The sequence below is a fragment of the Meles meles genome, unplaced genomic scaffold, assembly GCF_922984935.1.
Source record: "Meles meles unplaced genomic scaffold, mMelMel3.1 paternal haplotype, whole genome shotgun sequence".
NCBI lineage: Eukaryota > Metazoa > Chordata > Mammalia > Carnivora > Mustelidae > Meles > Meles meles.
The window spans coordinates 19393-34480 of NW_025721439.1; the positions used below are offsets into that span (position 1 = coordinate 19393).

The 15088-nt window shown below is 44.1% G+C and overlaps 1 protein-coding gene across 1 annotated transcript; it reads left to right on the forward strand.

Moving 5' to 3' along the window:
- Positions 1-10168: 10168 nt before the first annotated feature.
- Positions 10169-11970, forward strand: LOC123936382 (proline-rich protein 2-like). Its single transcript, XM_045996969.1, has 4 exons — positions 10169-10253; positions 10444-10788; positions 10928-11077; positions 11633-11970. Exons 1-4 carry the CDS (start codon positions 10169-10171, stop codon positions 11968-11970), a joined length of 918 nt encoding a protein of 305 aa, XP_045852925.1.
- Positions 11971-15088: the final 3118 nt, after the last annotated feature.

Consider the following 15088-nt stretch of genomic DNA (forward strand, 5'->3'; position numbering starts at 1 on the left):
CATTCAAAGTGATGATATTTCAGGCTGAATTGAACAATCATATAGAAGAGAATGAATGAATAAGCAGTAAGATAGATGCCTCTCTTCCACAGCACCTAGAATATTCAAATTTACTAATAAAAACAGCCACTAATAAACTGAACATGTTTTTCATCAAAATGAGTTTCTATTTAGAAGTAGTATCTTCAATATTTTCTGAAACTGTTTAGTTATAATGGAAAAAACAAAGTTATCTCCAACAAGGGGAAGGTAGGAGGTAGGAGGATTTTTCACAGTGATCATGCCAAGAATTTAAGAATTCTAGATAATATTTATACATTAATTTCTCTAAATGCAGATGACAAAACAACCAAATTTCCAGACCAGAGATGTACAGTTCCCTCCAAAGAGACACTCTGATATTTAAAGTGCTCTAAAATATTTATCCTTTCTATAAGATGATCTAAGATATTTACTAAGTTTTTGCTAAGATACAAAAATAATGACATTAGGTACAAGTAACCAAGAAGAGTTAATACTGTAGAAAATAAACTCCATTTTGGAAAAAAAAATAATTGTTCTTGAACCTAACAACTTAAACTTCAAGATCAAAGACACTTAAAACAAAATTCACAAATTTTTATGATTCAGATCCCAAATAATATTTTAATTTACTTCAATATGCTTTCTTTCCACCCTCACAGTGGAATTATGCTCTGAAAATTATGCTCTGAAAAGTCAAGCCAATGTCACTTTATTATATTTTAAGATTTGCACAGTAAGAGAGAAATGTTAAAGTCGGGGGGGGGGGGCAGGAACCACGTCACTAACTGGTTCCATCTTATGGTGAGAAACTGTACCAGAGCGGGTCAGTGTGATGTTTGGACAGGCATGTTGACAGTCTGGGGGGTGTCTAACTCGAACACAACATCAGGCACTTGCAGCAGAGCAAACCTGGGTTCAAATACTGGCTCCAGCACATACCTTAGGCAGGAAAATGCCATTAAAATCTCTGGTCTTTGGTTGTTTCTCTTAATATGTAAAACAGAAGTAAAAAGAACCAACCTCACACAGCTACTCTAGGGACCATAAGAGAAAAGAAGTTAAAGGAGGAAAATCTGTACCTGCAACAAAACAGAAACCCCCTAAGTCATCCCCAAAGTTGAAAGACGGTGGTTGTTCTTGTTAGGGTGCCTAAGTTATGTTCACAGTCGAGGCCTCAAAAAATGCCAGGAACAGTCTCAGGAAAATGCCTCAGAAACAGTGACATTGTTTGAGGGAAGAAAGTTAAGCAAAGACAATTTCAAAGCCACGTTTAACAGGTAATTTCAGCTTCTTCAAAACTGATTAAAATTGTTGTGGACTGTGGCATGAATTCGTACAACAGTTCAATTTATGTTGAGTAAAAACTGATCATTGCTTTCAGGGAAAGACTGCACTAAACTGCCCAGTTAACCAAGGTATATCATGCATTATATAAAAATGTATTTTTTTAAAAAAATTCCAGCAATTCAGATTATTATGTTTATGATTCACTAGATCTGGACAGTATGATTTGTTGAGGCTTGAACAAACTTCCTTAAGAGTTTTTAATTCTGGGGCGCCTGGGTGGCTCAGTGGTTTGGGCCGCTGCCTTCGGCTCAGGTCATGATCTCAGGGTCCTGGGATTGAGTCCCGCATCGGGCTCTCTGCTCTGCAAGGAGCCTGCTTCCCTCTCACTCTCTCTCTGCCTGCTTGTGATCTCTCTCTCTCTGTCAAATAAATAAATAAATAGATCTTTAAAAAAAAAGAGTTTTTAATTCTGCAAATTTTACAACAAAACCTGGCCCGATTCCTTAGCCTTTCATTAATCATTAGAAGGGAATATTTGGTTTCCTTTGCACACATAATCTTTGCCAGGAGAGATCTTACACTGGCAGTTTTTATTCTATTTACATGTAACTGGTTAGTAATATTCCCCAAGCTGTGACCTTAAAATCTAAGTTTTAAATGTTTAAATGCAAAAATTGGAAAAGAGCCAAATAGTTTTCACGCTTTCTAAAATTTGCAAGGTATTCTATAAATCTCTGAATCCACAGATCAAAATTGGAAAATATCTAGAAAGAAAAAATGTATATATATAAACTAGAAAGATACAAAATGTGGTTTAGAAGAACTTCAGCAGTGTAGACTGATTGCATAGTAAGGGTTGGCGGTAGAGAGAGAAAGAGTGAGAGAGGGAGAGGAAGAAAGAAAGGGGAAGTCTGCAAGGTGTATTCCAGGACAGAAATCCAGTAATCACATCCATCCCTAGCACTGGTCACTGTAGAAGGTACAGCATCCCCCAGAGCACTTAGGGGAGAACTAAAACCACATCTGGAATGGTACATCAAGAGAAGAGCTCGTAAAAACTGATTGTTATGGGAGATGCCTAAAATAAAATGGACCAAACTTCTTTGGACTGATGTATGTTATCAAAGGAGATGCTATCGTTACTAAGGAATCAATCACAGCTAATGATTTTATAGCTGAAATCAGAGGCCTGAGGAGTTATGGAAAACTTACAGAACAGCTTTGTAGTAATTCATTGTGGATTTTATTCTCAGCTGAACCATTCAAAATATGGTTCTTGTAATGAGCTATGAAATGATCCAATAAGAGGCTCTCAAGCATGACACACATTGCATAACTTCATGGTGATGGGATTTAAAAAGGCAGGGTTCGACTTGAAAATTTAAAGGAATAAGAAATTAAAACTTAAACTCTATAAAAATCATCAAATATTGATAAATATAATTTGGGGAGGGAAGGAAAAGTTCACCATTTCTAGCAAAGAAAAAAAATAAATATTTTATTTATTTATTTCACAGAGAGAGAGATCACAAGTAGACAGGCAGGCAGAGGGGGCAGGGAGGAAGCAGGCTCCCCGCAGAGCAGGTAGTCTGAAGCGGGGCTCGATCCCAGGACCCTGAGACTATGACCTGAACTGAAGGCAGAGGCCTAACACACTGAGCCACCCAGATGCCACCGCCCCCTCCAAAAACTTAAAAGATTTTGGCTACAACTGTGTTATGGTGCCATCCCTAGAACATTCACGGACAAAGGGAAGAGAATTAAATACAGTTGGCTTTACTCATCAGAATTTACCCTCAAGAAAGTATCCCCTTCCTGAAGCTGGAGTAACCCAAACATAGTATCTACTCCAGAGGCAAGAAAATAGAAGCAATTGTAGGCAGGAAGGCTGGCAGCATATGCCCTTCATGTTCTGCTAGTCATGAGCCAAATTAAAATTTCCTTGATGACAGTCTGATAATATCCATTTAATTAAGGGTGCCTGGGTGGCTCGGTGGTTAAGCCTCTGCCTTTGGCTCAGGTTATGATCTCAGGGTGCTCTGCTCAGTGGGGAGACTGCTTCTCCCCCCTCCACCTCCCTCTCTGCCTACTTGTGATCTCTCTCTCCATGTCAAATAAATAAATAAATAAATGCACAGTATTGTACTCCTCTTCCAATCAGTCCTATGTTATAACCTATTCTTTCAGTCAGTAGTATGTTGTGATCTTTCTACGTCAACAAGCATACTTCAGCTTTCCCCAACAAGACTTCTAGCACTGGACACTAACCACTATTTTCAGTATTCTGTAATTATTTATTTATATATATATATATATATATATATATATATAAATATGCCTTTTAATACTTAGAAGTTTATATTTATGAAAATACTATAGAAAAATTGTACATAAAAAGATATAATGGTTCCTCTGGAAATGTAAGTCTAGAGCTTTAAAAGGGAAATGCAGATTAGGGAATAAATAGTTTTACTGTGATCATTTAACAGAGAAAGTTTTGGCAGTCTCACATATGTAGAGTATATAAAACAGGAAGAGGAGATGACTTCAGTTAGGCCTCCGGAAAATAACCTCAAGGCTGAAGTGTGCCTGGAGAAAGACTCCATCCAACACTGAGAAGGAGGACCAGAGAGAAAAAGGAGAACCAATGTAGAAGGGGGTACTCAACAATGGGCCGTGGAAAGCCAACTGATTGTAACTCAAAGTCCAAGTTGTTTTTAGATTCAGCATATAGGTAGTCATTAAAGACCTTTGTGAGAGCAGTTGTCACAAAACCTTGTTAATAGAATCTGGTCAAAAAGTGTTTAAACCAATGAATTTGAGTAAAGGGGAGAAAAAGTAGAGATAGTGATTAGGATTAATCCTTAAAAATTTATCAGTAAGTGGATGACGATTACAGAAGCGATTATATCTATTGAAGATTAAAAACCGTACAAAAGGGGCCCCTGGGTGGCTCAGTGGGTTAAAGCCTCTGCCTTCAGCTCAGGTCATGATCCCAGGGTCCTGGGATTGAGCCCTGCATCAGGTTCTCTGCTCTCTGCTCAGCGGGGAGCCTGCTTCCTCCTCTCTCTCTACCTGCCTCTCTGCCTACTTGTGATCTCTGTCTGTCAAATAAATAAATAAAATCTTAAAACAAGAAGAAGTAGGAGTGGTCCACTCTTTTCAGAAGGAAATGTCTGGCTTTCAAAGAAAGTGTACTTCCTTGACATTTCAAGAGGAATGGGTTTTGTAGTTGGGGCCGTGTAAGAGAAAAAAATCTTAACTTGGGATATTCATTTAAAATCAAGACCATGGTATCTTTTTCATGCCAGTCTTGCTCCTTTGATGCATTTGGACTTTGGAATTAAAAGGGAAGTAGTATTAAGAGACAGATGCCCTACCTTGGTTGAGAACAGAACTGTTTAAGAGATTTCACATAGACCATGGTAAGATATTACTTTTGATAGGTTATTCTTGTAAAGTCAACTTAACTTCTTTTATTAAGTGACCTCCATTATGATGCTTACAATTCTGTTATTTAAAAAAATTGTTTACTTCAATATGAATCTATTAGACCAGCTATTTTTAAAATCACTTGGTCTCAAAATGCATGTACAGTGTAAAGTTACTGAGGATCCAAAAGTTATGCAAGTTATAAGGTATTGATATTTACCAAAACAAAGACTAGAAAAATGTAAACATTTTATTTTTTAATGATTTTATTTATTTATTTGTCAGGGAGAGTGACAGCGAGCAAGGGAACACAAGCAGGGGAAAAGAGAGAAGCAGGCTTCTCACTTAGCAGGGAGGCCCATGTGGGGCTCGATTCCAGGACCCTGGGATCCGGACCTGAGCTGAAGGCAGATGCATAACGACTGAGGCACCCAGGTGCCCGAAATTCAAACACTTTAAAATAAAAATAAACCCATTATATATGAAGTCTTTATAAAAAAATGACAAAAGTTACATATACATTTACATATATATACACACATATACATATAAAATAATATATATATATAGTATATTTTAGAATTAGAGGCTTTACAGAAAGTCTGTCTCCCATTTGGTTCTAAAATATACTATATATATATATCAAACTATTTTGATTAAATAGTATGTAGAAAACCTAGTTTCTCACAAGTATGTAGTTGGAAAAGAAAGGGGTATTATAATAGCCTTTCAGTATTCTTTGATACTACACCAAAAGTTGAAAGGTATTGTTTGCTTTTAAGTTGCAACATGGATCTAAAGCTGTATCAATACAATTTTGTTACATTAAAATTGGTGTATCTTGCACTTTGGATGGATTTTTTTTGTCCATGACTAATTTTGTAATATCTTAGATTAATAATTTGAAAATAACTTGAATTAGGCCTATTTCCCAAATGTTGACTCTTTTTGTTAAACAGTATATAGAGGTCATATTCGTTATTAATGTTACCATCCATCTCATCAGAAAAGTCTTGAAGTCCTGGGAAGCTGTCAAACTTAATATGGAAAATAATACGGAAAATACAAGTTTTCCAAAATTCAAAACAACACTCAAATTTTGTCATTAACACACACAGTCAACTGCCTTTCTTAATTTCTATTTTCTTAAGTCACCTCTACTCCTCATGTGGGGGTTCGAACTCACAACCCCAAGATCAGGAGTCATTTGCTCCACCTACTGGGCCAGCCAGGTGTCCCTGTCAACTGTATCATAAAGTGACTAACTTACCTTGTCTGTTTCAGAGAACGTATGGAAATACCACCCAAGTATAAACTCGTCAGTTCTTTTCCAAGTAAAATTGGTGTTAACACAGAAGAAACCAACCAGCTTAAGTCACAACTCAAGCAACTGCCCCAGTGCTTTCCCCCACAGACATACAATCGTACTTGAGTACAGAGCAAAGCTGCCTGATGCATGCTTTCCACTTTGTCACAGAAGAGCAAAAGCTTAATTATTCAGGGGTTGGCAATTCACAAAATTCATAATTTTTACTGCTTCAGTGAGGATTTTAAGGGAAACTTGCCCTTGGTTTTTTAAGCGCACTCTGAGTGCACTGCAGTAAAAACACCTGGACAAGAACAGTTCGATGCTAATGCCTTGATTCATGCAGAAGTGGGTAATAATATGTTTGCATCAGTGCAAATATCAATAAAATGAACAAGGTAAATAATGTCTCCCATTATTAGGGAAATAGTTCAACCTTTCTGAAACTCTGAAAGGTCCACAAATCATAATTTGAGAATGGCCAGCAGAGTCACACCAAGTATATGCATTTATATTTAAAGTACTACTGATATTATGAATCTGAGCTTAAATTCCTGAGTATGGAGAAAGGATATAAAAGACACGCCATCCATTCCCCTTTTAAATTATAAGCATTTATTTCTTAGGACACTAACTGTTAGCAATGCAAACCAAGTGGAAGATTTATGGGCAAATGCTCTACCTGTGGGTGTGTGAGACACACATCCAGACAACCAAATGGACACTTTCCAGAAACCACTGGGAAAAGTTTTTCAAGGTTATTCAGTACCGTGTGTTGCTCAAATTCATTCACAGTGTTCCTATTTGCCTTATTAAGAAAGCAATTAACTGTAATTAGAAAAGTCTGCACATGAGGTGACTACAACTCATTGTAAGATAACTTCTCTTTTCAGAGTTACAAACAAAAGGTAAGTGTAGAAATATAAACAATGAGAGTCAGAAGCACCTATTTGGCAGAGAACAATCTGCAGTTCTCAATGCTGACAGGGACAGGACATTGCCAGGTGTAGATGCCAAGGACAGCCCACCTTCTCAAGCTGCCGCCCAGCATTATTTGGGCACATTTGTAAAGGGAATGCCACATTCTTGGTAGGGTAAGCAACAAAGCAGACTGCTCAAGACTCAGGCAAAAAACTAGCTCTGATGACTGCTTACCACGTATGTATACAAAACAAATTCTCCCTATCAATCTGAAATCAGAGCTGTCTAAAGAGCTGGACGAGTAAGTGGATTGGGCAGTCTTCAGAGAGACACACAGAGAGAAGAGAAACAGTGTTTGAGGAGGTCATTACGAGGATGTGGCCACCAGATGGCCCATGACTTGGATCCCCCTGGTCCTTGGAATGTGTGTTCCCATCTGCCTTCTCCACTCCCAGAGGCTGTCTCACAGACACAAGCCTTGAGATAATGATGTGGTGCTGAGAGGACCTAGACCATTAATAGACATGACTAAATCCAGTTAAGGTCTCTGCATAAATTTTTAAGATTCTGGCAGGCTGGCGTGGAGATCGACTCATTTTATAGCCACGCAAGACAAGCCTCCTATGTAAGTTCCTTGCTTATTAAACCTGTCAACTACTGATCTGAAGCACGGGCTTCTTCCACCTCTCCCTGCCCTCCAAATACCGATGCAGCTTTCCAATTTGACCCAGGAGCTGCAGAGAAGCTTGGAAACCAGGCACATAGACAGGCAGGCAGATGGAGGTGAGAGACAGGGAAAAGAGACAAGCCATCGAAGAGTCAATATGAGCATTAGGCACCTCCAATTAAACCAGAGAATGGATTTTGCTAAGTTCCTTATAGATTTTGGATACTAGCCCTTTATCTGATAGGTCGTTTGCAAATATCTTCTCCCATTCTGTCAGTTGTCTTTTGGTTTTGTTAACTGTTTCCTTTGCTGTGCAAAAGCTTTTGATCTTGATGAAATCCCAATAGTTCATTTTTGCCCTTGCTTCCCTTGCCTTTGCCGTTGTTCCTAGGAAGATGTTGCTACGGCTGAGGTCGAAGAGGTTGCTGCCTGTATTCTCCTCAAGGATTTTGATGGATTCCTTTCTCACATTGAGGTCCTTCATCCATTTGGAGTCTATTTTCGTGTGTGGTGTAAGGAAGTGGTCCAAATTCATTTTTCTGCATGTGGCTGTCCAATTTTCCCAGCACCATTTATTGAAGAGGCTGTCTTTTTTCCATTGGACATTCCTTCCTGCTTTGTCGAAGATTAGTTGACCACACCCAAAGAACAAACAATCCAATCAAGAAATGGGCAGAGGACATGAACAGACATTTCTGCAAAGAAGACATCCAGATGGCCAAGAGACACATGAAAAAGTGCTCCACATCACTCGGCATCAGGGAAATACAAATCAAAAACACAATGAGATATCACCTCACACCAGTCAGAATGGCTAAAATGAACAAGTCAGGAAATGACAGATGCTGGCGAGGATGCGGAGAAAGGGGAACCCTCCTCCACTGTTGGTGGGAATGCAAGCTGGTGCAACCACTCTGGAAAACAGCATGGAGGTTCCTCAAAATGTTGAAAATAGAACTACCCTATGACCCAGCAATTGCACTACTGGGTATTTACCCTAAAGATACAAACATAGTGATCCGAAGGGGCACGTGTACCCGAATGTTTATAGCAGCAATGTCTACAATAGCCAAACTATGGAAAGAACCTAGATGTCCATCAACAGATGAATGGATACAGAAGATGTGGTATATATACACAATGGAATACTATGCAGCCATCAAAAGAAATGAAATCTTGCCATTTGCGACGACGTGGATGGAACTAGAGCCTATCATGCTTAGTGAAATAAGTCAATCGGAGAAAGACAACTATCATATGATCTCCCTGATATGAGGACATGGAGATGCAACATGGGTGGTTAGGGAGATAGGAGAAGAATAAATGAAACAAGATGGGATTGGGAGGGAGACAAACCATAAATGACTCTTAATCTCACAAAACAAACTGGGGGTTGCTGGGGGGAGGTGGGACTGGGAGAGGGGGAGGGGGCTATGGACATTGGGGAGGGTATGTGCTATCATGAGTGCTGTGAAGTGTGTAAACCTGGCGATTCACAGACCTGTACCCCTGGGGATAAAAATACATTATATGTTTATTAAAAAAAAAAATTTGGAAGGGGAGGTGAACCATAAGAGACTATGGACTCTGAAAAACAACCTGAGGGTTTTGAAGGGTCAGGGGTGGGAGGTTGGGGGAACAGGTGGTGGGTAATGGGGAGGGCACGTTTTGCATGGAGCACTGGGTGTTGTGCAAAAACAATGAATACTGTTACGCTGAAAAAATAAATAAAATGAAAAGAAAAAAAAAAAAAAAACACCAGAGAATGGAAAGAACTAAGCTACGTATTTCAGGAACACAGCACAGGGCAAATTTGTGACAATCATTATTAGTTTTGATAGATCAAGGAGAGCCTAGTAATTGGTTTTCTTTTTAATTTTAATGTAAAAATCTCTTTCCTATGCAGAAACATGGAAAACCATCTTAAAGCACATGCCCCGATCTCATGACATGTTTATCACCTTTCCTCCAAGAATAGCCACGGCAAAAGGCAACACGCCAATGTACCCATTTACTAGTAGTTACTACTATTGGTTATGCCCTCAAAGGGTCCGGTCTAAGGATCAACTGTGCTATTGTTCACATGTGCTGCCTTAAGAGGCCTACCTGATCTGGCCACTCAAGTGTCAGTTTTAATGTGCTGTCTTGCCAAAGCAGCCATTTATAAGGATTACTTTTCAGAATGACAAACAGAAGATTTAAAGCTTGACCCAGTTTCCAGTTATTGAACATCTATCTCCTTTAGTAGTGTTAGGGTCCATGATCAAAGACTGATGCAAAGCCAGTCGAGAAAAGCTTTATTTCACGCCAAGCATCAAAAATCAAACCAACCAGTTGGGGCCCTCTCTTACAAAGAGGCAATGAGAACACCGAGCCCAATGCCGCTGCTCTGGACAACGCCGCTCCCAACTCCGCTACCCAACCACAACGCTCTGGACAATACTCCTAGCCAATGAGGACCCTACCCGGCGGTGCCGCTCCCCGATGGTGAGGCCGCTCCAGATGGCGACGACCCTACCCGATGGCCAGCGATGACCTTCCCAGGCATGGGACCAGGAGGCGTGGCCCCTTCCAGGCAGCGAGGCCTTTTTCCTGCAGTGAGGCCGCTTCCCAGTGGTGAGACCACTTCACGATGACGACCCTACAGGACTGCGAGTGAGGATCCTACCCAGCGAGGCCACTCCCAGGCGGTGAGACCCCCTTCCGGAGGGCGGGTGATGACCCTACCTGAGGGCGAATGACGACCCTACCGGCGAGCCTGCTCCCTGGCGGAGCGGCCCTTTCCCTGTGGTGTGGCCCCTTCAAGGCGGTGAAGCCCCTACAGGGCGGCGAAAACCCTACCCAAAGGCGAGTGATGGCCCTCCCTGGCGGCAGCGACACTCCCCTGCGAGGCCGCTTACTGGCAGCGCTGCTGCTCGGTTGAGACGCCGCTTCCCAACTGAGAGGCCCCTTCTGGACAGCGATGACCCTACCCGACAGCGAGCAATAATCCTACCCAACAGAGGGCAAGGCCCTTCCCAGCGGCGAGGCCCCTTCCCAACTAGGAGCCATTACCCTACCTGGCGAAGCTGCTTCACGGCGGCGGGCGACGACCCTCCCCTGCGAGGCCGCTCCCCGAGGCGCCGCTCCCCTGCAGCGCCACTTCCCAGCTGTGAGGCCCCTTCCTGACTGCGGGGAAGGCCCCTTCCCAACTACAAGCTATGACCCTACCCAGCGAGGCCACTCCCCGGAGGCGTGAAACCTTGCAGGCGGAGAGGCCCTTTGCCGGCAGTGAGGCCGCTTCCTGGCAGTGAGACCACTCCAGGACAGCGATGACCCTACACCAGTGAAGATGCTACCCAGCCAGGCGGCTCCCCTGCAGCGAGACCCCTTCCTGGTGGCAGGCGAGGCCCCTTCCCGACTACCAGCGAAGACCCTACCCAGAGAGCCCATTCCCGACGGTGGGCGAGGCCCGTTCCCCAGGGCGGGCGAGGTCCCTAAGCCGGGAGGCTGCTCCCAGGCAGGGCCCGCTCCCCAGCAGCGAGGCCCCTTCCCGAAGCCTGGTGAGGCCCCTTCCTGGTGGCGGGCGACCACCCTACATGGCGAGGCCACTCCCTGAGGACTCTGCTCCTTCCCCGGGGCGATGACCCTCCCCAGCTAGGCCTCTCCCTGATGGCGCTGCTGCTCCCCTGTGGCGCCGCTTCCGGATGGCGAGGCCCCTTCCAGACAGCAGGCAAGGCCCCTACCCCAGGGCAGGCGAGGCCCCTTCCCGACTAGAAGCAACCACCCTACCAGACAAGGCCACTCCACCGCGGCGCAGCCCCATCCCGGAGACGGGCGGCGACCCTCCCCGGCGGCAAGCAATGATCCTACCCCGTGAGGCTGCTCCCCAGCAGCGTGGCCCCTTCCTGGCGAGGACCCTCCCCGGCGGCGACGACCTTCCCCTGCGAGGCCGCTCCCTGGAGGCGCTGCTGCTCCCCTGCGGCGCCGCTTCCTGACTGTGAGGCCCCTTCCAGACTGCGGGCAAAGCCCCTACTCCACGGCTACCAGCGACCACCCTACCCGGCGAGGACGCTCACTGGCAGAGCGGCCCCTTCCTGGCGGCGTGGTCGCTTCTCAACAGCAACGACCCTACCCGACAGAGAGCGACGATCCTACCCAGCGAGGCAGGTCCCCATGGCTAGACACATTCCAGACGGCGAGCGAGGCCCCTCCCTTCCCGACCACGGGAGAGGCCAATCCAGGCGCCACAGGCTCACCCGCGGGGAAGCTCTTTCCTGACACCAGGCACGGCCCCTTCCCGACCGCGAGGCATCTCGCCGGCGGCGACGACCCTCCCCCGCGGCGAGCATAGACCCTCCATGGCGGTGGGCGACAACCCTCCCTGCCCCGAGCAACGACCCTACCGGGGGAGCCCGCTCCCTGGGGGCGCCGCTCCTTCCCGGCAGCTACGACCCTCCCCCTGGTGGCCACCACCCTCCGCAGTGGCGAGGCTGCTCCTCGGGGCGAGACTGATCCCCAGCGGCAAGGCCCGTTCCCGACGACGACGCTGGCCCCGAAGACTACCCTACCTGACGAAGACCCTTCCCGGTGGCGCTGCTCTCTGACGCGGCCGCTCCCCAGCGACGCAACCGCTCCTGACCATGGGGCCGCTCTGGAGGAAGAGGCCGCTCCAGAGGAAGAAGCCGCTCCCGATGACGAGGCCGCTCCCCAGCGACTAAGCAGCTCCGGACGATGATGCCGCTCCCGAGGACAACGCCACTCCCGAAGACAGGCTGCTCCCAGACGAGGAGGCTGCTGCCTGGCGACGCTGCCCTTCCAGACGACGAAGCTGCTCCCCGGCGACGCTGCCCCTCCGGTCGACGATGCTTCTCCCCAAGACCACCACGTGCCCGCCGCTCAGGACGCTCTGGACGCCGACTCCTCCCAGCCGCACAGACTAACCTTTATAGAGGCGGTCGAGCCCGCCCCACACACCGGCGGCCAATGAGATTGCAATACACAGGGAAAACTGCACAGTCATGCTAGATGGGCAATACGGCTGGCCAATTGAATTTCAATTTACCATAGTAAATATATGCACGTCCCACTGATTGGATGTCTCCATCCGCCTGTCCCACCACTGTATCCGGGTTTGCAAGTAAGTTTCTCTGGGAGGGGCACGGTCAATTCCAGTTTGCTACGAAATGGCTCCATCTGGCTAACCAGGCCCTTACAGTGAAGTATCAGAACAGGCTTTCAAAAACATGCATCCAAGCAAACACACTTTGCCACAGTTCCTGCTACTTCTGAATTACTGACTTCAGGTTGGTCTTCTTGAAGGCCTCCTAATGGGATTTGTGCTGATTCTCTGGAACTGCTTCACAAAGGCCATTCCTCTCCTACCCAAAGGGCTCTGGGGCAGACGGATGACAATGCCTGTCACTTTCATGCCCTTATGGAATTCATAGTTCTCAAATAGTTTACAAAAAGATGTACATAATGTGAGTAGTCATGACCTACAATTACCTTGTTCCTTTTGATAACTGTCTATATGTTTGTTTGTGGTTTTAGTTTTTGTTTTTTGTTTTTTTTTTGGGGGGGGTGGGGAGATTTATACAACAGTCCTACTCCTTGGTTGTTAAGAAAAAAGGAATGGATGCTTGTAAACAGACCCTTGCAGGCAGGCAATGAGAACACAAAGAGGAATAAAGATGAACACACGTGAGATGAAAGATCACATTTCTCTGTGGAGGCCACTGAAAGCTTCTGACCAAAGCAGAGCCATTAGAGAACTCAAGTTTAAACAAACAAACAAAAAACAAAACCCAGTACTCCTCATCCTGGCTGTACCCCCTGCTCTGGGTTGACTCATGGGTCATTGCTGGAGCAACATGGCCAGCAGGAGAGGGTGGACAGGGGCTTTCAACAGAATATGGCCTATATGACACTGTCTGTTTGCTCTTTGTTGAGTAATCAGGTGCACAGCTCTCTTTCAATCTTTTATCTCCCTGTTCATGTCTTTGCCTGTAATCCCTAAAGTCAAAGCCCTAGAGATATGAGAACATGAAATTTGCTGGATAGAGCATTTGTGATTCAGTGGGATAGAAACCCTCCACTGCTCGCCTTCCCTATGTTCTCTGTGTTCAGAGCAATTAGATCCAAAAACCACTGATGTGGTGATCCAACTTGGTTTTTTATATCGGGAAAAAAAAATCAGTCAAGATAGCAGGCTATAGAATCCATCTGCCTGGTTTAAATACTAAGTGATGTTGAGAAAACTACTGTCAAGATTCTAATCCTTAATATCTCCATCAGTAAAATGGGAACAATAACACCTCAAGGGCAGAGGATTAAGTGGCATAATATATATAAAGTGCTTACCATTCAATAATTATTAGTAAAGAAAGGGAGTGGGTAGGAGTAAAGCCTTACAGGGAGTGGGAGAGAAGAGAGGAACAGGTGCTTTTAAATATAATTAATTCAATATCCCACTTATTCTATGACAAATTCAGATGATTTTGTGTGAAAAGAATCTACAGATTCAATATAAACACACTCGAGTTTAACTTAATAAAACCCTATAAAATAACTATGATAAAATATAAGAATTCACTATATATTTATATACTATGTATTCTAACCAGCAGCTGTGCCAGTAACAAAATAAAGGAATAAAATGTCTACAGGCTTCAAATGTGTGGTTTTCACAACTTTTTAAACAGTAGCCCACCAAAAATATACTTCATGACAGATAAGATTAAGACACAAAACTAAAGTTTCACAAAACAAACCTTACACTTATTACATGTTTTATTTTAAAAAATCCTATTTTATTCTCTTGATATTTTCTATAGTTTCATTTTAAAAAGGTAGTAATGACCCAGTGAATTAATATCATGATCACCCACTGCAATTTGAAAAATAAATAGATTTAAGCTATGATGTGTTTATTTCAATTAACTTTATTACACATTTTCAGGATAGTCACCATTTGATGTGGCCTGAACAGGAATAAACCCCAGGGTAGTAAAACTAAGGGCCTCAAATATGACTGTACTCTATACCAGAGAGGGTCAGGGGTCAAAAATCATATTTCACTGGTGAAATAAGAGGTGTTCCATATAAACAGTTGGTTAGAATGATCTGCCCTGCCATCAGTCTGGCAAACATCCACATAATAAATATTACGGCAGGTCAAGGTCTAGATCCCCATTAGTCCTGTGTCACTCTACTTCAACAATGACTTAGTCACCTGATCTAATGTAGTATAAGCCCTAATGGTTGGCTTTTTTTCTGTGTGGCATGAATGCCTGGCTTTGGCTTTGATTGCAAAGACATCCACTTCAGAGAGGACTATCCCCATTGAGCTCAATGCCGGCCACAGGACTGGATAAAGTGTTCAGAAGCACCCACATCTGGTCCAGTCTAAGACCTTGGCTGATTTTTTTTTCCTCTTCCATGCTCTAAAATCTTACCCTCCTATTTTAAAT

Coding starts and splice junctions, on each gene's coding strand:
- LOC123936382 (XM_045996969.1), top strand. CDS start 10,169: ATGACCTTCCCAGGCATGGGACCAGGAGGCGTGGCCCCTTCCAGGCAG. Junction 10,254..10,443: donor AGTGAGGCCGCTTCCCAGTG/GTGAGACCACTT, acceptor GGCCCCTTCAAG/GCGGTGAAGCCCCTACAGGG. Junction 10,789..10,927: donor TGCAGCGCCACTTCCCAGCT/GTGAGGCCCCTT, acceptor GCTTCCTGGCAG/TGAGACCACTCCAGGACAGC.